We start from the raw sequence: 25,584 nt of genomic DNA on the forward strand, positions 1-25,584 counted from the left end.
TTCTAAACCGGCATGAAGGACGTCTGAGTCTAATCATGAAGCGGTCCAGGGTCCACTCACAGGCCAGCTGGCAGCGCTCCGCCACCCACCGGGGCTTCACGCTCTCCTCCAGCATCCGTCTCCAGCTCTAGGGAAGAAAGTGGGCGGCTGGGTCAAGGCCAGTACCATACTAGCTCTGAATCGTCAGGGCACAAAAGACCAACAAGAGGGAGCTGGTTTCCAGAGTCTGGCTTTATTTTGCAGTACAGAAATCATGTGAGCCATTGTGAGACAGACATCATTGAAGCAGAGGCTCTGTCATGTCAATACTGCGTTGCAGCTTGGTCCACTGAAGAAGCCACACCTGGGGTACAAAAGAAGCTTTGACATTTACCTGCTTTATGATCGGTTTCTTTCCCCTCCGCTCTCACCAATTTTATTAGGCTAAAACACCACACACAGGCTTCCCCCAGAATGACTCTCCAAGCCTGGAGTTTGGTTAGAATCGGAGGCCCACGTAAACCGAGCTTGTGGCTGGACTGTCACCACACCTGATGTAAGGGGCGGGGCATGCTGTCCCCGATCACGGAGCATCCAGTCCCGAATCTCCGTACTGCCGGAAGGACAGATGGCACGTGAACTGTACTGACCCAGCTCTTGAGCGGCAGCAGCTCATGACCGCAAAGGCCGCACTGATTAAAAGATACAAATACTGTATCAAGTTCTCTGAATCAGTATCACAATGTTTTAAAACCGATCCTTCACTAGAAAAAACAAGCCAGTATTGGTTAAACGGAACAGAATGTGGGAACCTGCCAATTCTGAAGAGCCACTCCATGAAAAGAAGTTAATACATGATATTAGAAAGGGGAGGAATATTTACTGGTACAGTGCTCTGCAATCTCTCAGTTTTGATTACAAAAGCAGGCCTTACAATATTGATTTCATACAATATGCATCATTTGCCAAATTTTAAGTCTGTCCTAATTAGATGATAACATGTACTGCTGTTAGTCTTCCCCATAGATGTCATTTTTCTTGCGCTTCATTTCCTCAAAGTCAAACTCGGATCCCATCATCCTCTTGTAGATGTCCTTAATGTCATCACAGGTTGTCTCAAAGTGGGTGGTTGCATCATATGTACGGGATATAAAGATCTGAAAAGGAAAACAGACTTAAGACTATTTAGCCACGTCTCCCAATACAGTCTGGTATTTACCCTTTTCAGACTGCCCACTCACCTGGCTTTCTGTTCCCAAATCTTTTGGTACAAGGAGGTCACTGATGCTAACGAATCTGGATGGGAAAAGAATTACGTAATAAGCAAGGAGCTGACACACCCACTCACTGCTTTGCCTGAAATTCAAAGCCCAGGCGACAAGGCTGGTAGGAGTTGATGGCTGTCCTCACAGGGTTCAGCTCACCATGGAGCCAAAGTCAGCCCTGGCTTTGAGCAGATATAAATGAACACATCACTTACTTCTGCTCAATGGGTTCCAAGAGCTCCAGGGCTGGTCTGATCTCTTTCTCGGGCTCCTTGGTCTCCACAGTGGTGCTGGCGATGGCGATGTACTTGCCCTGTGCAGCCACGTTGTGTGCGGAGGAGATCATGCACACGTAGATATCTGGGGGCAAGCAAAGCCACCTCACTGTCTGCTCCGTGACCCTCGGGCTCACCCACACCTCACGGAGGTGTGTGCTACAAGTCCTGGGAACAGACTGTGTCTTCTAAGCTTAAGTTCTATACGGAGGCAAACAGGCTCATACACACAGGAGGCGAATATTCAGCAACTGGCAGCCTGCTGAGAGGAAGGCTTTATGTGGCGGTGGACGGCGGCAGGGAGATGAGGGGCTCTGCCCAGCTCTGCCACGGCTCATGTGGAAACCTGTTTGCCCTCTGAACCCCGCGTTTAAGAAAGGTTTTGAATAGCTAAGATAGGATTTATTTAACTACTGATTTCTCATTTTTTAATATAAAACTGCAAACACAATAATAAGCTCATAACAATTCCACAGATTCTACCTGTCTGTATACCACTAAAGGATCTACATAATTTCCAATATAGAAAGTAATTACTGGGCTCCCTTTAGTCTCTTTAGACTCTCCCAGACCGTGAGATCTACTTGGGAACCCTTGAAAGACTACTTTAGCCTAAGTCCCTTTGTTCTAGTAATAATCTTCTGCGATTTGGTTTCTTACATGGAAAAAAAAACACAGCTGACCATTTAAAGGCTAGTTGCCCCTTTTAAATCAAAATTTTTATAAATAAAAGCTTTAGGGCTTCTAACTGAAAGGAAGATGGAAAAAGCTACTGGGTGAAAACAACTGGTTAAAAGCAAACATTAGGAATTACGATTTCAGAGCTAAGTCGTGATCTTAATCAGAGAAATCAAAGTTATCCTCTAGGACACTGCTAAACTCAAACACAAGTATTAAGTTGACAAATTATGACATAAAAGCAGCACTGTCATCAGCTCAAAAATAACAGTGAAATCAGGTCAACTAGTAAGCATCCACCTCTGGAAGCACACCATGTTCCAACCAGGGGAGGCTGCCCGCTCATCCGGTCCAGCCTCTCATTTCTACAGAGGAGGCAACAGAGGCCCAAAGAGGTGGGTACAAGTCCAAGGCAGGCTTCTAGGAAAACATGTCCATTTCAGAGTGATGACTGAGGATCTCTATGAGCTAAAAGGGATATATCACATTTTATTTTCCATATGTAAACTAAAGTTTCTTCACTATAATAAAGCAGACAAAATTTGGCATTTCGGACTTCCTTGGTGGCGCAGTGGTTAAGACTCTGCCTGTCAACTTGGGGACATGGGTTCAATTCCTGGGCCAGAAAGATCGCACATGCCGCGGAGCAACTAAGCTTGTGCACCACAGCTACTGAAGCCTGCATGCCCTAGAGCCCGTGTTCCACTAGAGAAGCCACCGCCATGAAAAGCCCACGCACTGCAATGAAGAGTAGCCCCCACTCGCCACAACTAGAGGAAGCCTGCGCACAGCAATGAATACGAACACAGCCAAAATAAAAAATAAAATTTAAAAAACTGGCATTTCTACAAACATCTGCTGACATTCAAAACTGACCTGACTTGCGGTTGACTTGGTTCTGTGGAATGATGATCTGGCAGGAGTTGGCATCGTTGGTGTTCTTGATGGGGTGGCTGAGGACACAGATGACTCTGATCACCTGCCCCACTTTTTCTACTCGGTCCTTCACGTAGCTGGGGTCACAGATGAGCTGCTTACAGCGCGCAATCTGTAACAACACAGGGAAGACTTTCCAGTCCTCAGCGTCCTTCAGGATGTTTTCAGAGGGTATAATGATGTCATCGTTCCTTGGGCATCACCTGTTACCTTCAGCAAGTTAACTGGAATAATTAGTGAGTTATATCGACAGCTAACTATTAAAACTAGCTTTGCCAACAATCCCTATAAATTCTCCTGGAGCAAATCTATGAATTCTAAATCTTATTCAAATATTTGGAAAAATGTGTTGCATGAAAGAAGGTTCAAATCCTGGCTCTATCCAACCTCAAAGAGTTGTTTCCAGTGTGTTTAAGGAATATCATTATATGTGAATGGGCCCAGTGAAAAGTAAATGGTCCATAAATGGTACTAATATTACAAACAGGCTGTAATCACTTTCATTTTAAGACTATACTTTCTAAGTAACTTAAGTTGCAAGGTAAATTATGTATTATTATATTATAGTTTTCCTCTTTATATCAAAGCCCTGAAAGGTCCTAAGAGGAAGCAGCTGTCTGAAGCAAAGAAGAATGAGGTAAATAAAAACAACTCTGAGATATCCCTATTTACTAAATATCTATTATGTGTATGCTGAACACACAAGATAGTTACAGAAGATCTACAACAATAAAGGGTCAGATGGCCAATTAGTGCGTGTAGACTACATGGTCTGAACCCATGAAATACCATCAGGAATGCCAAAATATCTTTTAAAACATAGTTTTTGGGTTTCTCTTTTGAACAGTTCTACTTATAAAAGTTGATGGTTCATGAAATATGGTCTGGTTTGCATACCAACAGCATTGGCACCGTCTGAGAGCTTGCAAGAAAATGCAGACCCACCACTGACCTACTGAATAAGAAACGTGTACTTCAACAAAATTAACAATTTACACTCAATTCAAATTTGAGAAATACTGCTCAACACTCCACCTGGCCAGCTCCATGGCTAAACCCCTAATGAAAGAATAAATGTTAATAGTAATGATTATTAACATTATTTTTAATCAAGTAATAATAAAATAGTACAGTATTGGCCAAGCTCCATTTCAACCAACAAATTATAAGCGGTACATATAAAGCTAAATTTAAATGAAAATCTGAGAAGACAGGCACCAACCCTCACTATATATATAATGCTAACCATTTAGAGCACCTTGATAATTTCTATTTTAGTCTTAAGCAACAATCAACACAATAGAAGATATTAAGATTTTTTTTTAATAAAGTGCATCATCTATAATTAGTTTTCAGTCATTATGAATACCAAGTTATGGGAAAGAAAACATACGTGGTATGAAATCTAGGACCAATGTCCATACCAAATTTAGTACTTATTAAACCAAGTTTTCTTTACAGGAATACAGTATTTTTTAAATTGTAAAAGCTACTTACCTCTCCTTCAGATTTTACACCAATCACTTTTCCATTCTGCATAATGATTTCTTCAATTGGTTTATTCAGCATGTAGGTACCTCCATAAATAGCACTTAGCCTGGAAAAGAATTTAAACTACAATTAGTAATTTATAATTGTTTCAAGTACTAAAGTCTCCTTATTTAGATTTTAATGAGTTACAGGCAACACGCATTTGTTCAATTTCCTGCCAAAAAGCATTAATTTAAGTCATTAAAGCATCAATTCTAAAACAGTCAAAACCATGTAATGATGTCTCACATTCACAGTTATGAATATCAAGACAAAGAAAAATAAACCAACCAACCACAATGCCCAGTAATAGGAGAACAAGCTTAGAAGTCTAACTCTCCTGCATATAAATAAAACTCTGAACAAGCAAAACAACTACCGGGAAGCACTGGACAGTGACTGTAAGCAGACAGAAGCTAGACAGGCTCTTCGCCTGAGAGAACAACCTCCCCAGTCCTTGTAACAGTGGCAGCCAGAACAGAAGCAAAACACCTGCAGTCTTACTGACTGGCAGTGCCGTGAGGACAGAATTTGGGGCTGCACGAGATGATAAAAATTGTGGGAGAAAATCTTCCAAAATGGGGAGGGACCAAATTATAAAATCTCTTCAAATCCTTAACTAACTCCAGAAATGCTTGTACACATGAGAGAGACTCCAAGGAATCCAGGGAAAAGCAACACCTGGAAGGCACAAGGACTTAAGTTACAGCTACAGACGATAAGGACAAATGAGCGTGAAGTTCGAAACTGCCAGATTAGAGGAACTTGGTACGCACCTTGGGCTTTTCAATGAAACCCCGGAAGGACCACACCTAACTGTGCTACGACTAAGGATGCAGCCAAAGTCAAAAGACCCCCCCCCCCCCCCGCCACCTATAAGGTATAAAATGAAGTCTCCGAAAGTTCAAAGTGAATGGACAATAATTTAACTGCCAACTCAGAACTAAAATCAACACTCATCACAGAAAAGTATCCAGCATCTCTACAATGCACCAATCAGTATGTCCCAAATACAATCAAAAATTAACAGACACATGGAAAAAAAGAAAATGGAAAAAAGTAAAAAGGAAAAGCAATCAAAACAAACAGATGCCCCGATTTCTGATATTAAACTATGCAGGGAGTCACATGTAGCTGCTATAAATAGGTACAAAGACAAACATCCTTGTTCACAGATCTGTGTTCAAGAATGTTACATATTCATGAGAATCAAAATGAATAAACAGAAAACCTAACCAGAAAAATGAAAACTATATTTAAGAAATGGAAATTCTAGATCTATTAGAAAAAATAATAGTTTTTAAAAAATTAAAACTCATGAATGTGATTAACAGCTTACTGGAAATAACAGAGAAAGGAACTGGTGAACTTAAATGAACAGGCATTACCCAATATGAAGCATAAAGAGAAAAGACGAAGGAAAAAATGGGCAATTTCAGTGACCGATGGAATAACACCAAGCATCTAACATACAAGCAATCGGTGTCCCAAAGGACAAGGGAGAAGATAAGGCGGGATATCTGAAGAGGAGGATGATTTAAAAATTCCCAGCTTGACGTAAAAATCAACCCACACACCCAAGCAGCTCAGCAAATCCCGAGAAGCAAAAGCACGCCTAGACAAATCCTAGTGAGACTCCCAAACAACAGAATCTTGAAAGCAACCAGGAGAAAACAAACAAACAAAACAAACACCACAGCATTATAAAGACAGAAACAACTACTGTCACAGCTGACAGCTAACTTCTCATTAGAAACAAAGCAGGCCACAGTGACAGGAACAGCAGCTATAAAGTGCTGAAGAAAAAAGTCTTAAGCCAACAAGCATCCTTCAAAAATGAGGGTGACAAAACACTTTCAGATAAACAAAAGCTGAGAAATCATCACCTGTAACTACAAGAATGTCAAAGAAAAGTTGAAGAGAAATGACACCAAATGAAAAAAATATATATATCATTCAAACAGTAAACAGTAACAAGTTGGTATGGTTATAGTAGTATGAGACAAAGGAGACTTGATATAATCAGAGATTAGTATCACGTAGTCAAAGAGCTTTAAATGTCCGGAGTACAAACTGACAGAACTAAAGCGAGAAACAGGTAAATCCACAGTCTTGGTAGAAGACCCTCTCTCTCAGTAACAGGACTAGAAAAAGAATCAGTAAGAATACATGTTTGGGGCTTCCCTGGTGGTGCAGTGGTTAAGAATCTGCCTGCCAATGCAGGGGACATGGGTTCGATCCCTGCCCCGGGAAGATCCTACATGCTGCGGAGCAACTCTCCCCATGCACCACAACTACTGAGCCTGCGCTCTAGAGCCCATGAGCCACAACTATTAAGCCCATTTGCCACAGCTACTGAAGCCCATGCATCTAGAGCCCGTGCTCTGTAGCAAGAGAAGCCACCGAAATGAGAAGCCTGCGCACCACAATGAAGAGTAGCCCCCGCTCGCCGCAACGAGAGAAAGGCCGTGTGCAGCAACAAAGACCCAACACAGCCAATAAAAAATAAATAAAATAAATAAATTAAAAAAAAATACATGTTTGAACAACTCTATCAGCTACCTTTACAGAACATACATGTAGAACTGTTTTAAGGGCATATTCACTAAAACTGATCATGTATTTGGCCATAAATTATGACTTAATTAACTTCAAAGATTGAAATTTTACAAGTTTGTTCTCTGACCATAATGGAATTAAATTAGATGTCAGTAACAGTAGGACATTTAGGGAAATCTCCAAATGTTTACAAATTAAACACTATACTTTCAAATAACCCAAGGGTCAAAAAACAAACAACAAACCCATAGGAAAGACAGGGTACCATACTGGATGGTATATATTTGGGGGAAATTTAAACCTTCAAATGCTTACATTAGAGAAGTATAAAATCAATTACCTGTTTCAATGTTAAAAAACTAAAACAAAAAAAAAAAAAAAACAAAAAAACAACAAAAACAAAACCCAACTAAGTAAAAGGAAAAAATTAAGAATAGAAATCAATAAAACAAAAAATAACTACAAAGGAAATTAACAAAGCTAAAAATTTGGCACTTTGAAAAGATTAACAAAACTGCTAAAATCTTATCAAGCAAAGAGAAAACATAAATTATCCATCACAAGAATGAAGATGGGAACCTCACTAAAGATCCTGTAGACATCAAAAAGATAATAAAGAAATATTATGGACAACTTTTTGTCAAAATATTCAAGGACTTATTTGAAATAGTCAAATTCCTTGAAGAACACAGCTGAAAATAAGAAACAGTACATTTGAACAGTCTTATGTCTATTAAAAGAAAATGAATTCACACTCAAAAGCCTTCCCACAAGGAAAGCTCCACAAGGCCCAGACAGTTCCACTCGTCAGTTCTATCACACCTTTAAGAAAAATGCCGTTTTTCACAAACTTTTTCAGACGACACAGTAGGAGGAAACTCTTCTAACTCATGTTATTAGTCTACCAAACCCTGATACAAAAAACCAGACAAGCATATTAAAGGAATTATAAACATCTATCAGAAACATAGGCACAAAAACTTGTGTACGAATGTATACATACAAACAGGCACACACAAACACATACATATACACACATTTATGCAAATTAAATCCAACAATAAATTAAAAGGAAAGTACATCATGAATAAGTAGTGTTTGCTCTAAGAATGCAAGGTTAATTTAATATCCAGAATTCAATCTATAAAATGCACCAAAGAGCATAAAGTCTGCATGACTAAACGCAATGTCAACACCCATTCATAATAAAAATTCTCAGCAAGCTATGAATAAAAGGGAATTTAATCTGACAAAATCATCTATTAAAAAAACCTACAGAAAACATTTAACAATAAAATATTGGAAACATTCCCTTGAAGGCTGGGAACAATGCAAGAATGTCCATTTTCACCACTTCTATTCATCATTCTTCTGGAAGTCCTAGCCACTTAAAGTCAAGTGGGTAAAAACACAAAGGTGGTAGAAGAAGAAGCTAATCTCTCTACCCACAGATGCCATAACTGCATACAAGGAAAACTCTAAGAAATCTACAAAACTAACAGAGTAAGTGCAAGGTCACAGGAAGTACAAAAATCAATTGTACTTCTGTATATAAGCAGCAAACAATTTTAAAATAAAATTTAAACTTTCATTAACAGCAGCATCAAAATAACATAAAATACTTATGCATAAGTTTGAACCAAGAAAGTGCTGCATCTCTACAATGAAAGCTACAAAATACTGCTGAGCCAAAGAAAACCTACACACATGGCCAGGGAGAGCGTGCATGGAATGGAAAACTCCACGTTATTAAGATAATCCTCTCCCAAACTGATCTGTTTTTCAAGAAACTGACCTCTTGTTCTAAAATGTATGTAGAAATGAAAAGGACCTAGAATAGCCAAACCAATTTTGAAAAAGAACAAAGTTGAAGGATTTATATCAAGATTTACTATAAAAAAAAAACTGTAATACAGGATAGTGTAGTAATGGAATAGGAAAAATGAATAGCTCACTAGAACAAAACAGATGTGTATATGGCCAACTGATTTTCCACAAAGGCACCAAGACCACTTTGCAACAAATGGTGCTAGCACAACTGCGTTATCAGTACAGACAAAAATGAACCTCGCTCGATCCTCACCTCACACCCCAACATGATTTCAAGATAAATCACAGATTTAAACACAAAGCTAAAACTAAAAGGCTTCCAGAAAAAGACCCAGGAGAGTATCTTTGTGCTCCTGAGGTAGGCAAAGCTTCTTGGGAACCGAAAAATACTAAACATAAAAAACGACTTTGGTATGTTAGCAAAATGTAGAACTTATGCTTATCAGAAGACAAGCCACAGACTAGGAGAACATTTATAATACACATGCTGACAGAAGGTCTGCAGTCAGCATACATCAAGATGGCCTACAAATCAAAAAGGCAACCCAATCTTTAAAACTGTGCAAAAGAAATGAACACTCAACACAAAATTATACAAAACCAGCTCATGAAAAGATGATCAACATTAGTCCTCAGGAAATGCAAACTAAAACGATAATGAGATAGCATTTCACACCTACTTGGGTTGTTAAAATGAAAAAGACTGACAATGTTAAATGCTGGCAGGGAGGGGGAGCAACCAGAACTCCCGCATGCTGCCAAGTGCAGGTGCAACCACTCTGGGGAGCTGCGGGGCAGCGTCTTATCAAGTTAAACACAAACTGGAAGTCTCAGCGTCTTATCAAGTTAAACACAAACTGGAAGTCTCCACTCCTAGATGTGTAATGTGCCCAAAGGAAATGATAACTGGTGTCCATGCGCACCTTTACACTTCATTCACAACACCCCAAAACTTTCCAAAAACTACCCAGGTGTCCATCAACAGGACAATGTGGTATATTCACATACTTCACATAATGCAACACTACTCAGCATTTTTTAAACAAACTACCAGCCCATGCATCAACATGGATGAATCTCTAAAATACTGTTAAGCAAAACCCACATAAAAGTGAGTATATATTATTCCTTTTATATCAACTTCAAAAACAGGCAAAAATGATCTATGGTGATAGAAATCTCAAATGTAGTGTGTGATTATGAGGGGTCACAAGGGAACTTCCTGGAGTGAGGAAAATGTTCTACATCTTGCCTGGAGTTTTAGTTATACAGGTCTATATATGTGTCCAACTCATTTTTGTTTTCACCACAGATCTGTGGCTTCCCTGTACATAAATTTTACTTCAATAAAAATAAAAAGCACCTCCCTACTCACAGACATAGCTTATCTCATTATTCACAACCGTATCTCACACACTACCATTCACGACGACGTGCAAAGTCAGCGGGGTTCTAGCACACAGGTTAAACGTGGCCTCTCACCGTGCAAATCCTTGCGGCAGTTCTCCAAGGCCGTAGAGTGGGTAAAGGTACGGGCTTTTGCCATATCTTGCCAAAGACTCACTGTAAAGTTTAATCCTATTAATGGTTTCACAACATGGTTGATCTAAATAGCTAGATAAAAGGAAATGACCATTAGAAAAAGGCTTTGATTTGCATTCTTGTGTTCAATTTAAAATCTTTTTCTGAAGGGATTTCAATTGAATACCTCCACATTTTACTTAAAATGTGCTAACACTAATTTGCAGCTAGAACCTCTTCTTTAACAGTATAATATAGCTATATATTTGTTTTGTTAGAATTTCCACTTCGCAAAACTGGGAAATTCAGTGAGAGTTCCAAGAAAATTATAAATCTAAAAACCAAAACACTTACTCATCAGTTCTGTAAAGTGCCAGGGCATGACCAGTAAAATCTATAACATCCTGGCCCAAGTCAAACTTCTTATACACGTCTCGCATTGCCGTCTTCTTAGGGTCGACGCCCTCAAAAGTCCTAGGGTCGTTCTCATCAAAGTTGGCAACATACACCAGGAATTTTCTGAATCGACGTTTTTCAAACAGCCCCATGAGACCTAAAAAAGAATTTTTCAAAGAGCACACACTCACAACAGGACACTAAGGAAAAGAAAGTGTGAGAGAACGTTTAAATATTCCATGTTGTTATCCGAGGCTCTTCTAATGCAATGTGCAATTTAAAACATGGGAGTCTGGACGATGCTTTACAAGAAATTGACAGTTTCATAACATTTTAAAGTATCATGGGGTGATTAATAAAAAGACTTTCAAACATGAAAAATAAAATTAAGTAAACTGTCATAATTACAACAGATCAGCTATTACGTCTTCAATTTTACAACAGTTACGAGTTACACCCGGTAATTACTTAAGTGGAGGGTGCCTGATTATGTCTCTTGTTAGATACGAGATAAACATGGCTGAGAAAAACCATCACCCATGAAGGCGTGTGTCTGAATGTTCTTTTGACCATTCTGATCTCTACTCCACCAATGACCTAAAATTCTAAATGCTCTTCATTTTTCTCCTTCTCTGTATGCTAAGACACACTCTGGCTCTTAATGGAAAAGCAGCTTAGATACCAAGAACAAACTGACTCCAAAGAAATTTAGATGCGGATTATGCTGCCAGTCATTGTAATGAAGTCCTAGATAGTCAGTTCACTGCTTTTTATACTCAACAACAGAGGAGGAGACAGCTATGAGTGACCACCTAAGAAACCTCAGGATTCCTACCACTGTAGATAGCTGGTAGAAAGACAGGTCAGAGGAAAACATGTGCTGGTTCCATCTCCTTCTTCCCCTTTCTTAAACTATATGGCTACTTTAAAAACAACTACAGCTTTAAAAATACTCTTAATCTTTTCCTTTACATCTGTTGACAGCTGAATATTCTGATATTTTAAACATTATTTCCCCGACTATAGTTGAAATCAACAAAACTAAAAATTAAAATGATCATGAGGGTATTCATAACAGCTGACTACATTTAATTTTTTTAAATTAATGTTTACCATCTAGCTTTTAAAAAACTGGACAGAATGCATACACAGTGAAAGCATAAGGCTACCACACAGCTCCTACTTAAGAAACAAATGTAGTCGTCAGGGAAATGAGTAAGACAGCCAAGGAAACAAGTTACCACTGCAACGCACTTACAACTCGGGGGTCACTCTGGTGGACACTGCCTGTTGGAAACTAAAGCTCTTACCAACAATTTACTGTGGAGTTATCGCACAACTTTTTTTAAATTAAAATGAGAATCTACTGTTTTCTTAAATTCCCCACTCTTTCCTCTTCTTTCATCTCCCTCCTTCCTCCACGTCTTGAGCCTGACAGGGACAACTCTCCCAGCACAGTGGTCTCCTGTCTCCCAGCACAGAGGAGATGCTCTAAGCTGCTCCTCCATCCCTTTATGTCAGAACCAGATACCACGTCTAAGAGACGAGGTGCTCATTCTGAAAAAGTCCTAATTTAGGGGATTCAAATATGATTTCCTACCATGTAATTTTTATAAGAGCTACTTCTACATGACGATGGCTTCCCTGGTCACCCTATTTGAAACGATAGCCCTCACTCCCTCCTTGCATCTCCACAGCCATCTGATGCTTTTATATCAGATGATATGCATCTCCTTATTTATTTATAGCCAGTTTCCCACTAATGGAAGCCTCAATAGGGAAAGCGGGGACTTCCCTGGCGGTCCAGTGGTTAGGCCCTCACTTTCCAATGTGGATTCGATCCCTGGTCGGGGAGCTAAGATCCCATATGCCTCATGGCCAAAAAACAACAGAAGCAATACTGTAACAAATTCAATAAAGACTTTAAAAATGGTCCACATCAAAAAAAATCATAAAAAAGAAAAAATACGGAAAGCATTTTTGTTAACTCTTTTCCTTCTGTTGCACCCTCCCTACCCCCACACCTAGAAGGGTACCTGGCGTGTAACATGCACCCAATAGGTATCCAACCCATATGACTCACGTCTGAGGGAGTGAATATAAAAGAAGCTGATTTATTCACATACCAGACACACAGCACATAAAGGAAATATCAAATTATATGAGAAAAGGACCAGAAAAAAATCTTTTTCACAATTAGTCCACTGAGTTGTGTCTTCATTTCAAATGGTTTTACTTTCCTTCATTCGCTTGCACACTGAGATTTACCAAAAAATACACTTATGTCAAGACTTTTAAAACATTTTTAAAAAGCTACAAAATCCACATCTTAATCTTACAGAAAAACCCGAATGAACTTTTTGGCCAACTCAATATATGAGAAACCACCACAGGAAGTGGAAATGGGTAGCATGGAGAAAAAAAGAATTTGCAGGTTTGTGACCAGTTGTTAACATACCTGAGAAGCTATATTTATAAACTAGATAGTTCAGAGGTGAAGAGTGTGGGGTTCTTGAGTCAGACAACTCTGGCTTCAAACTAGTTTTACTAGTCATGAGCTACGCTACTTTGGTCTCTTTCACACCTGTATACCTCAATGTTCCATCTGTAAATACAGATAACAGCACCACATCTCAGAGGGTAGTAGTGAAGGGCTATATAAAATAAATGTAGACCATACACATAAAATAATTAGTACATAAGTGCCTGCACATTAGCTATTTTTTAAATTAATTAATTAATCTATTTTATTGGCTGTGTTGGGTCTTTGTTGCTGTGCACGGGCTTTCTTTAGTTGCAGTGAGTGGGGGCTACTTTTCGTTGTGGTGCGTTGGCTCCTCATTGCCATGGCTTCTCTTGTTGCAGAGCATGGGCTCTGGGCATGTGGGCTTCAGTAGTTGCAGACATGGGCTCAACGGTTGTGGCTCACAGGCTCTAAAGCACAGGCTCAACAGTTGTGGCGCACGGGCTTAGCTGCTCCACGGCATGTGGGATATTCCTGGAGCAAGGATCGAACCCGTGTCCCCTGCGTTGGCAGGCGGATTCTTAACCACTGCGCCATCTAGGAAGCCCAGCTTATTATTAAAAGTATAAGATCCTTTGTTTTTATTTATCTCTCTTGAACTGTCCCACCCTCTACTTTTTCTACCCCATTCATTCATTCTGCCTAGAACTGTCTTCTCTGCCATTTCAACTTCAAAATCCTATCCATTAATATAAAAACAGTTGACAAGGTAGTGATTGGTAAAAATGCATGAAACTGTATACTAAAACAGTAAATCCTACTGTATGTATAGTAAACCTCAATAAACCTAACCTTAAAAATACAGGGACTTCCCTGGTGTCCAGTGGTTAAGAATCTGTGCTTCCAATGCAGGGTGCACAGCTTTGATCCCTGGTCAGGAACTAAGATCCCGCACGCCACACGGTATGACCAAAAAAATAAAAATAAATTTTTTTAGAAGTACATTAATATATTTGCTTAATTTGCAAAAGGAAACATAAGGAGGATAAATCAGAAATAAGTAAAAATGACCACTTATCAGGGTGGAAAGAATGGAGTGGCATATAATATAAGAATAAGAATAAGAACAAGACTCTAATATATCTTTTAATATAATTTTGACTTTCAAGTCATGTAAATGCTTTACATATTTGAATATAGTGAATCAAAAAGGGGAAAATAAAACTGTCTTTAGGTGAGAAATCTTTTCTAATCTTAATGCCAAAATAATTATTGGAGCGTTTATTGGCACTTTTCCTATTCTCCCAATGCAAACCTTTCCCTCCCGTAAACTCCTACAGCACTTATACAATTTATCTACCCTTTAAATTTATCCTTCCTCAAACTGCTCTGCATGGCAACAAAAACACGTTAAAGGACAAAAGGTCTTTTCTAGGGGCGTTTGCTATTTAAGAGACTCAGAATAGAAAATGTTAACCAGCAATCTTTGATGAGCCAATAGAAGAAATAATTTGCGGCAGAAAATAAAATCACTCCACACGCACTGGGAATTCCTAGAAAGAGAGATGCTGGAGAATGACAGCAGCACCAGCCAGAGGATGAGTCCCACCAGAAGAGCAGGCTGCACAGAGGAACACAGGAGGGTGGCGAAGATGAGGTACATGGGCTCTGGAGCAATCCCACCAGGGTTTCAATGCTGTCCTGCCACTCACTACCTAAGTGATTTCAGGCCTGAGTTTCCTCATTTATAAAATGGAAACCCTACCTCACAAAGGTCATTTCACAAGTCAAATAAGAAAGCAAATGCGAAGTGTCTCCCATAGCCTAGCACCCAAGAAACACTCCAAGAGACAGTGGCTCTCACGAATTATTAATCTGACAAGAGTTTACTCGACCCAGGAAGGCTCAGCTTCACCAGCAACAGGCTCCACGAGATAAAACCTCTCCAGGCTTCAGAAGGGCAGGGATGTCTGAGCATCTTGTTTCCTGAAGCACTCTCAGCTGCCTAGAACAGTGTCTGGCATATAACAGATATCCAATCGATCTTTGTTGACTGGATGAATGGGTGGATGGCTAATGCAGGGGACCTTAAATTTTATCCCTAAGATCTCTTTCCACTATAAAATCTTAATATTCTGAGAAAATAAAAGCACTTACTAGATGCCAGGGCTTCTGCTTCAGTGGAAGGAACCTTGTAGATTTTTCCTCCCTTATAAACAAAGCTCCCTTCAATAACTTTGAAATCCAGATAGCGAGTGACCTCTGTAAAAAGCAGCATCTTAACCAGCTGACCTGTAAGAGTCACATAATTCAAACTGTTACTTAAATCTTACTACTTTCAAAACTTAGCAGAAATAAAAGTACATTACTAATACTAATGGCTTTCCAAATTTTTCATAACATCATCCATTAACTCCTACAAAAGTATCCAAAGCCAAATTTTAAATAGGACAATCAGAATGCAGACCGACGGCTTAGCATATTTAGACTTTTTTTTAATGTTACAACTTCAAGGTTAATAACTTAATCAACATGTTTTTGTAAAAGTTATACAATAATTATTAGAAGTATGAAGTTTAGATTTACGGTACTATTGCAAAGGGGTTTGGGTTTCTTTAAAGCTCCTACTGGATTTTAAAGAGAGGCAACTCACAGGCAAAATTTTCCAGGAATTTGTACTTTTCAGTTTCTAACTCAATTTATATTTATTAAAATGAACACTATACAATGGTGTAAAGCAATTATATTCCAATAAAGAGCTTAAAAAAGAAAAAAAAAAAATGAACACTAGTTTTGCATCAAGAAAAAGCTAGGATGGGGCTTCCTAGGTGGCGCAGTGGTTAAGAATCTGCCTGCCAATGCAGAGGTCACGGGTTTGATCCCAGCTCCAGGAAGATCCCACATTCCGCGGAACAACTAAGCCCGTGTGCCAAAAAAAAAAAAAAAAGAAAAAGCTAGGATGAACCAAACAAATTTTGGTATACTAAAAACAGTAAACTTCTTTGAGAAACCAAACAAAACTATTTTAAAGTTCATAGGAAAGGATAAACATACAAGGACAATCAAAAAAAATTTTTTGAGAACAAGAAATAATGAGGAGACCTTAGTCCATAAATTAGTGAAAAATAGAGATCTACATAAAAGAATTTAATATATGATGAAAGTTTTCTAATCAAAGTGGAAAAAGATAATGCTGTAGGACAACTGACTAGCCATTTTGAAAAAATGAACCTCTATCGGTACTTCTCCAACAACAGGTAATAAAATAGATAAATTTATTCATATGTTAAAACAGATGAACCTTGAGAGATCAGTATTGACACAGACACACTATATATAAAATAGATAACTAAAAAGGACCTACTGTATAGCACAGGGAACTGTACTCAGTACTTCGTTACAACCTATATGGGAAAAGAATCTAAAAAAGAGTGGATATTTGTATATGTAAAACAGATTCACTTAGCTGTACACCTGAAACTAACAGAACATTGTAAATCAACTATACTTTAATAAAAATTTAAAATAAAATAGTTACATATTTTCATAGTTCTATGAAGGAATAAAATAGATGCTCTGGCATAAAACAAAAAAAAACAGATGAACTTTTACAGTGAAAAAATGAAACCATAAAACCATTAAAAGCAGATATTAGTATTTTTATAACCTTGAGGTGGAGAGAAAACTTTTAAACATAGTCTTCCAAATCAAAACCAATGAAAAAACTCACCAATGACTGCGTGAAAATTAAAAACTTTTGTACAGGAAAAAAAACACAAGCATTATATGTAATGCCAACCACAAACTGGAAAAGACACATTCGACACTTTAAAAGGGCATTTAATAGCCTTTATAATGAGCTCTTTTACATCAATGAGAAAAAACACAAAAACATCAACAGAAAAATGTGCAAAGCACAAGGCTGGCCAGTTCACTAAAGAACATGAAAGCCAATAAACTCTAGAAATCTTTTCACCCCCTAGTAAGTAGATATATTTTAAAAATCCATTATTTTGTCTTTTAGTATGACAAAAATCACAAAATCTAAAATGAGTAATACCTGGGTGTGATAAAGGTACTGGGAAAGGGGCAGTCTCTGTCTACTGGTGAAAGTAGAATTCGGCAATATAAAGGAAAAGCCTTAGAAACTTACTGCCTTTATCCCCGTACTACATTTCTGGGAGTATACAATGAGATTCACCAGCTCCCCCACTCCTCCCTCCCTTCCTCCCTCTCCAATGTTCACAGTATACTAACTGAAAAACATGTTAACTGGGAAGGGGGGGGGGGAAACACCTGGCAGGTTATGCACCAAAATATTAACCACGATTCTAGATGGTAAGATTTTGGTTATGAAAATTTTAATTCTTTCCTGCTTATCTGTGTTTTCTAATTTTAACTAAACAACTGATAATAAAAATTTTGTGTTTACAATTAACTAAGAGAATTGTTATTTATATTTCAGAGAAAATTCAAATAAGATTTTTCCACTGAAACAAATTATAGAATATAAATTCAAAAAAGGGGGAAATGGTGGTACATACTTTATTTCCTGGGACACAAAGAAACTTACAACTTAGTTTTTCAAAGTCATCTCAGAAAAAGATGCTAAAATCACAGCAATTTAGAGATACTTAGCTCTTCCTATAAAAATGAGAAAAAGTTAATATGAAAAAATAATTGTGAAAGCCCTCAAAGTAGAAAAACATTAACATGGCTGTTTCTGAAGGCCCAGGTATCTAAGCTTGTCGCCTGAGTGTCAGGAGGAAAGTCTGTTACAGACGCTTACAATTCTGATACGTATTACTCCATGGCATAATTGCTTCCCCAAAACCAGTCACTAACAAGTCACCCCCTTCCCTCCACTCTTAGTTTACTGACTCCAGGCGCCTCTAATGGGTCCTATTACCATACTACTGCCATTCAACAAAATCCACGTCCACACACCCAGAATATTCTCTGTCAACAGTTGGTTTCTACTTTCAAATCAGATGCAATGTACTGTCATAAATTGAAGTTGGAATTCTTTACCATTCGCCATAAGGAACTTCGGAATTAAGTCAACATTCCAGTCTCTTCCTCTCCCCATTGATGCTGGTGGTGTTCCGGGTATTTTAAATCTTTTGTATAACTAAAACCAAAACAAAAAACACCCATAATGTAACAAAATTTAACTTTTATTACACAACAATTTTTTGCTGAAATGATTTTGGTTTAACTAAATGCCACCAACATGAGGTAAAGTACAAGCACATTTCATTTCTAATCAGAACATTTAGCACTATTCCAATATATATGTAAATGAAATGTACCACCAAACTCACGAATGCTAAAATAGATAATGAAGAGGTGGTGTGTGTTTGCTTTTACTAGCAAGAATACAAAACAAACTATTTGTTACTGACACACTAGTTCTGCAGATACATCTCTTACTACCTGCAGATGTCATTTAAACTCATTCTCTCTTGAATAAAAACCTGAAGGCTTAATTTTGCTTCTGTGATTATGTAGGGAGTTAAAAATAAACTTTGGATTATTCAAATCAGAAAAGACAAAATTAGTTCCAGTTAATTTATAATTTACATGAGTTTGAGGCTCTAGATAAAAAGCAGCTTGCAGGGCCCTTTCCTGGTGATCCAGTGGCTAAGAGCGCGCCCCCAATGCAGGCGGCCCGGGTTCTTGAATACATTAAACAAGAGGACAAAACCCAATCAAAAACTGGGCAGATCTAAACAAACATTCCTGCAAAGATGACACACAGATGGCCAAAAATCTCATGGAAAAAAAAAAACAACAAAAAATCTCATGAAAATATGCTCAACGTCACTAATTATTAGAGAAATGCAAATCAAAACTACAATGAGGTATCACCTCACACCCATGAGAATGGCCATCATCAAAAAGCCTACAAACAATAAATGCTGGAGAGGATGTGGAGAAAAGGGAACCCTCTTGCACTGTTGGTGGAAATGTATATTGGTACAGCCCCTAGGGAGAACAGTATGGAGGTTCCCTAAAAAAAAAACTAAAAACAGAGCTACCATACGATCTGTCCCACTCCTGGGCATGTATCTGGAGAACACCATTAATTTGAAAAGATACATGCACCCCAATGTTCACTGCAGCGCTATTTCCAACAGGCAAGACATGGAAGCAAGTGCTCACTGGCAGAGGAATGGATAAAGAAGAGGTGGTACATACGCACACACACAGAATATTACTCAGCCATAAAAAAGAATGAAAGAATGCCATCTGCAGTAACATGGATGGACCTAGAGATTATTATACTAAGTGAAGCAAGTCAGCAGAGAAAAACAAACATATGATTATCACTTATATGTAGAATCTAAAGAAAAAAATGATACAAATGAACTCATTCACAAAACAGAAACAGACTCACAGACTTCCAAAACAAACATGGTTAACAAAGAGGAAAAATGGGGGGGGGGGGGTGTAGGGATAAACTAGGAGTTTGGGATTAACAGACACAAACTACTATACATAAAATACTCAACAAGGACCTACTGTATAGCACAGGGAACTCTACTCAATATTCTATAATAACCTATATGGGAAAGAATCTAAAAAAGAATGGAGATATATAGATATATATAAAACTGAATCACTTTGCTGTACACCTGAAACTAACACAACATTGTAAATCAACTATAATATAAAATAAAAATTAAATTAAAAAAAAAAGAAAGAGGACAGCTGGCTCATCTTACTTAAGACTAGCTAATAAATGTACTAGGTGAGGAAGGACGGGCACCAGCACATCGCCCCACAGATGAGTCACAGTGGAGAGAGCAGTGGTCATCACCTCAACCAGGTCACACTGAGCATCATGAGCAGTGGTTCTACTGTGCCTCCTGACGGGATGCACTATGACGCGCCCGACAATACCTTCTTACAAACTGGCCTAGACTTCCCGAAAGAGAAAGGTGGCGAAACTTGTGCAGATTAAGAGAATAAAGGGAAACAACACAAAAAAACACTCCTACACAGCAATATACAACACTCTTAGGATCACTGGGGAATTTGAATAAGGCCTGGATATTATGGTTAATTTTCTTAAGTGTGATAATGGTATTATGATTATGTAGGAGAATGTTGTTCTTAGCAGATGAAGGCTGAAATACTTAGGTCAAGTATCATGATGTCTACTATTTTTTTTTAATTTATTTATTTATTTTATTGGTTGTGTTGGGTCTTCTTTGCTGTGCACGGGCTTTCTTTTGGGTTGCGGGTGAGTGGGGGCTACTCTTTGTTGTGGTGCGCGGGCTCCTCATTGCCGTGGCTTCTCCTGTTGCAGAGCACGGGCTCTAGGCACATGGGCTTCAGTAGTTGCAGCACATGGGCTCAACAGTTGTGGCTCACAGGCTCTAAAGTGCAGGCTCAATAGTTGTGGCCCACGGGCTTAGCTGCTCTGTGGCATGTGGGATCTTCCTGGAGCAGGGATCAAACCAGTGTCCCCTGCATTGGCAGGCGGATTCTCAACCATTGCGCCACCTCGGAAGCCCGATGTCTACTATTTTTAATGGTTCGAAACCAGTAACACAAACGGACATGAGGCAAAAAAATATTCCATTAGTATTATTCTTTCAACTTTCCTGTAAGCCTGAATATAGAAAAAAAAAAAGGCTTTTTGATATAAGCATTAAGTTTACTTAATCAAAGTTACTATTTTAAAAGCAACTGGGGAATTCCCTGGTGGCACAGTGGTTAAGAATCCACCTGCCAACGCAGGGGACATGGGTTTGATCCCTGGTCCAGGAAAAGCCCACATGCCACGGAGCAACTAAACTCATGTGCCACAACTACTGGGCCCGTGTGCCGCAACTACTGAAGCCCGAGCATCTAGAGCCCATGCTCTGAAACAAGAGAAGCCACCACAGTGAGAAGCCCACGCACGGCAATGAAGAGTAGCCCCCGCTCGTCACAACTAGAGAAAGCCCGCGTGCAACAACAAAGACCCAATGCAGCCAAAAAAAATAATAAATAAAATTTAACACAGGGAGATCACAAAAATTTAACACAGCTCGATGCTTTGTGAAGACCTAAAGGGGTGGGATAGTGAGGGTGGGAGGGAGGTTCAAGAGGGAGGGAATATGGGGATATATGTATACATATAGCTGATTCACTTTGTTGTACAGCAGAAACTAACACAATACTGTAAAGCAATTATATTCTAATAAAGATAAAAAAGAAAAAGTAACTGAAAAAAACAGTTACAGAAAAAAAAAAGTAACTGACAACATCTGTGTATCTCCTATAAAGCACAATACAGCTCAGATTCATACATGTGGATGGTGAAGAAAACCCACACAGAGAAATAAATACATTCAGTAAAACAGACTTTGGAAATGCTTCACGTGCTCATGTTCTAAAAAAAGTAGGAAGCAGGGAGTATAGCAAAAGGAACTAAACTTTGACATGGAAACAATCTAAATGTCCACAACAGATGAATGGATAAAGAAGATGTGGTACATACATACAATGGAATATTACTCAGCCATAAAAAAAGAAATAATGCCATTTGCAGTAACATGATGGACCTAGAGGTTATCATACTAAGTGAAGTAAGTCAGACAGAGAATGACAAATGTGATATATCACTTATATGTGGAATCTAAAATATGACACAAATGAACCCCTCTATGAAACAGAAACAGACTCAGAGACATAGAGAACAGACTTGAGGTTGCCAAGCGGGAGGGAAGGTGGGTGAGGACAAGTTTGGGATTAGCATATGCAAACTATTATATATAGAGAATGGATAAACAATAAGGTCCTACTGTATAGCACAGGGAACTATATTCAATATCCTGTAATAAACCATAGTGGAAAGTAATATGAAAAAGAATGTGTGTATATTTATATGTATAACTGAATCACTTTGCTGTAAAGCAGAAATTAACATAACATTGTAAATCAACTATACTTCAATAAAATAAGTTAAAAGGACTAAGCTTTGGAGTCATATAACCTGGGTTCTCAGCCTGTCTCTGTGATCTAAAGCCCAAAGAAACTATTTTGCCATCTGAAAAATGGGGGTAAAGTCTCTTAGAGTGACTAGGAAGGTAAATAAGGCCATGTGGAAAGCACGGGCACTGTGCCCTGCGTGTGTCGGGCCTCCATCCAGAGGCACCCTATCCAGCCCACACACTACTACTAACTTTCAGAGAGAAGAGGTAACTGCTCCAGGGGGCAACAAAGGTCACAATATAAGTTTCTACAAGCCCCAAAACTAGGAGCTGCTAAAAATTATGGTTACAGATAATCTATTTAATAAAATAAAATTAAAACCATCTATAAAAAGTAGAGATTCACAACGAAAAGTTTCAAAGTACGAAAGGCATATTAATTTATTCTAATACTTACATCTTCCAGCGGTGTTATAGATGCACTCTCTCCTCCATAATATGGGTTTCTATCCATGTGAAGAACTTTCTTCCCATTCACTGACATTATACCGGACAGGATACATTCCTAGAGGGAAAGCATAAGTATCTTCAAAGGAAGGAAAATGCTACAGTATGCTTCAAACATAATTTTTTTTAAAAAGTCTGTCATTAAACATTCTTGTAGTAATGAATCCTCATGTAGATGCAATGTAATTTTTAAGGACAAAGCCCTAAAGCAACCAGGGTTCAAAGTGTGTTGTGTGAACCCCTCTGGGTCCCAAGGTTAGAACTGTTTTCATAATAACACTAAGGTAGCATCCTCTCTTCCCCACGGCGCTATGTTTGTGCTGATGCAACAAGATCTATGGTGTATAAAGCAGATTAAGACAGTGGCCCTCACCGTACCAGTCATTACATTCTTCACCACGAGGCACGCATGGTTTAAAAACACAAGCCCAGTTTCACTTAAGGCTGTCCTTGATGAAGCAGTAAAAACCTCCTCTGTTACACAACACCGTTGAACACCCATCTTTTAAATATCCTGTGTAGCAAAATGGAAAGTACACATAAAGCAATTCTGGCTCAAGGAAAGCCTCTTGTGCGACTGATCTGTAAGCTGAACTAGCTACTTTCTCACGGATCATCATCTTTAATTGGAAAAATTACGGACTGACAAACTATGATTATTCAGACTTAGGTATCTGGCAGACATTTTCTCAAAAATGATCGTCAAGGAAAATAAGAACAGTATTTGTTGCCAAAAAACAAAAAGTCAAAATTTTGAATGAAAATTTGAATTTTGGAAAACTTATATCCACCACCACGGGCACATCAGATCCCCAACAATTAAACGACTTTTCAGACACCATCAGGGATATTAACAAACATGACTGTTTGACACTGCCTAATGAAATGTGTCAACAATTCAGAAGACCTGCATTATTCAGTAAAACAGTACTTTCCAAGTGACCAATGAATGATGTTCCAAAATCACACAGGGGGTTACAGGAGGAATTCAAAGTGTAAGCTAGATTAATGCATTTTAATGTAATGGAATAAGGAATATTCACTGATGTGGTTTCCAATTTCATATTGCAATTAATCTTTAAAATAAAACCCGCCACTTGTGTTTAGGTGTAAATCGAAAAAGGATATCCACAACAATCTTAAAGGCTATTAAAATACTCTTTTTTCCAACTACACACCTGTCTAAAGCCTGATTTTCTTCATACACTTCAGCTATGGCAAAAATCACAAGACTGAACACCTAAGCAGGTAAGAAGCCAACTATCTTTTACACCAGGTATTAAAGAGATGTGTGGAAAATACAAAACAACGATACTCTTCTCAGAAACTTTTTTGTTTAGGAAAACACAATCACACTTTAAACCCATTACTCATGGGGACATGCAGCAAGTTCCTCATTGTCTTTCAGTGCGTTTATAAAAAATATTTAATTTCTCAGCATTGATTTCTAATAAGGAAAATATTGACAGATACTCTTACAAACAAAAGTTCTTCAGGGTCCTCAATTTTTAAGAGTGTAAACAGAGCCTGAGATCCAGAGTTCGAACCCTAAATGAAGCATCCAGGACAACCATTAATCAACTGACAATCGACAGAGGGTTATAAAAGATCACTCTCAGGAAAAAGGTAATTAAGGCATGAATATACTCAAGACATATCAAATCAAGGGGGAGGGGGCACTCAAGAAAGAATCCAATTGGGGCTTCCTAGGTGGCACAATGGTTAAGAATCCGCCTGCCAAGGCAGGGGACACAGGTTCGATCCCTGCTCCAAGAAGATCCCACATGCCGCGGAGCAACTAAGCCCGTGCGCCACAACTATTTGAGCCTGCGCTTTAGAACCCGTGACTCACAACTACTGAGCCCATGTGCCACAACTACTGAAGCCCATGCACCTAGAGCCCGTGCTCTGCAACAAGAGAAGCCATAGCAATGAGGAGCCCACGCACCACAACGAAGAGTAGCCCCCACTCACCGCAACTAAAGAAAGCCCGAGCACAGCAAAAAAAAAAAGACCCAACACAGCCAATAAAATAAATACATTATAAATAAAAATATAAAAATATTATAAAATAAATAAATAAATTTTAAAAAATAATCCAATTAATGGATTATTGAGAAAAAACACAGAGATGGGATACACATTCACTCAAAACCATCATATCAGAGTTTAGGTGGTAGCAGCTTTATTTTTTTTAAAAAGACAAAGGAAATACCCTGTAACTTAATAAATCCTAATGCTTCTCAAATTTATCCAAGACTCCAGACAACAGAGAACAATCTCATCCCCCAGAAGCCTGACTCCGAAATCTTTATTTTCAAAAATTCATACATATTTCAAATTTTCCTTCATAAAGTACTATTCATTTTAATATTTTAAAAATATTTTAAATTAGTTTCTATGAGGTTCAAATTTTACTACAAGAGGGTGCATAATTTCTTACTTAGATCAAAAAACAAAACATTGTGAGCACTCCAGAAGGCCACCTCCAGTCATAACCACTCCTCAAGCCCAAGCCACACTCACGACTTTTAAAAGCAAAGATTTCTTCTACCTGTTCTTGAACTCTGAATAAACAGAATCTTGTAGTATATACTTCTTGCATACACCTTTTAGTCAACATATGTTTACAACATTCATCCACGTTTTGTCTGCAGTTGAAATGTTCTTCCTCTTATTGCTATACAGCAGGGGTCCTATTATCTGTAAATAAAGTT

The 25,584-nt window shown here is 38.4% G+C and overlaps 1 protein-coding gene across 1 annotated transcript in view; it reads right to left on the reverse strand.

Annotated features, from left to right (window-relative positions):
- Window positions 1-212: 212 nt before the first annotated feature.
- GDI2 (GDP dissociation inhibitor 2) overlaps window positions 213-25,584 on the reverse strand; it is a 33,307-nt gene continuing 7,935 nt past the window's right edge. Inside the window, exons 2-11 of the mRNA XM_057733776.1 lie at window positions 22,818-22,925; window positions 18,465-18,564; window positions 15,591-15,725; window positions 10,928-11,126; window positions 10,535-10,666; window positions 4,631-4,730; window positions 3,074-3,245; window positions 1,460-1,604; window positions 1,221-1,275; window positions 213-1,136 (exon numbers count right to left, since the gene is read on the reverse strand). Coding sequence (XP_057589759.1) covers window positions 990-1,136; window positions 1,221-1,275; window positions 1,460-1,604; window positions 3,074-3,245; window positions 4,631-4,730; window positions 10,535-10,666; window positions 10,928-11,126; window positions 15,591-15,725; window positions 18,465-18,564; window positions 22,818-22,925 — 1,293 coding nt within the window. The 3' untranslated portion in view covers window positions 213-989. The remainder of the gene's footprint in view (window positions 1,137-1,220; window positions 1,276-1,459; window positions 1,605-3,073; window positions 3,246-4,630; window positions 4,731-10,534; window positions 10,667-10,927; window positions 11,127-15,590; window positions 15,726-18,464; window positions 18,565-22,817; window positions 22,926-25,584) is intronic.

The sequence above is a fragment of the Hippopotamus amphibius genome, chromosome 4 (genome assembly GCF_030028045.1).
Source record: "Hippopotamus amphibius kiboko isolate mHipAmp2 chromosome 4, mHipAmp2.hap2, whole genome shotgun sequence".
Classification (NCBI taxonomy): Eukaryota; Metazoa; Chordata; class Mammalia; order Artiodactyla; family Hippopotamidae; genus Hippopotamus; species Hippopotamus amphibius.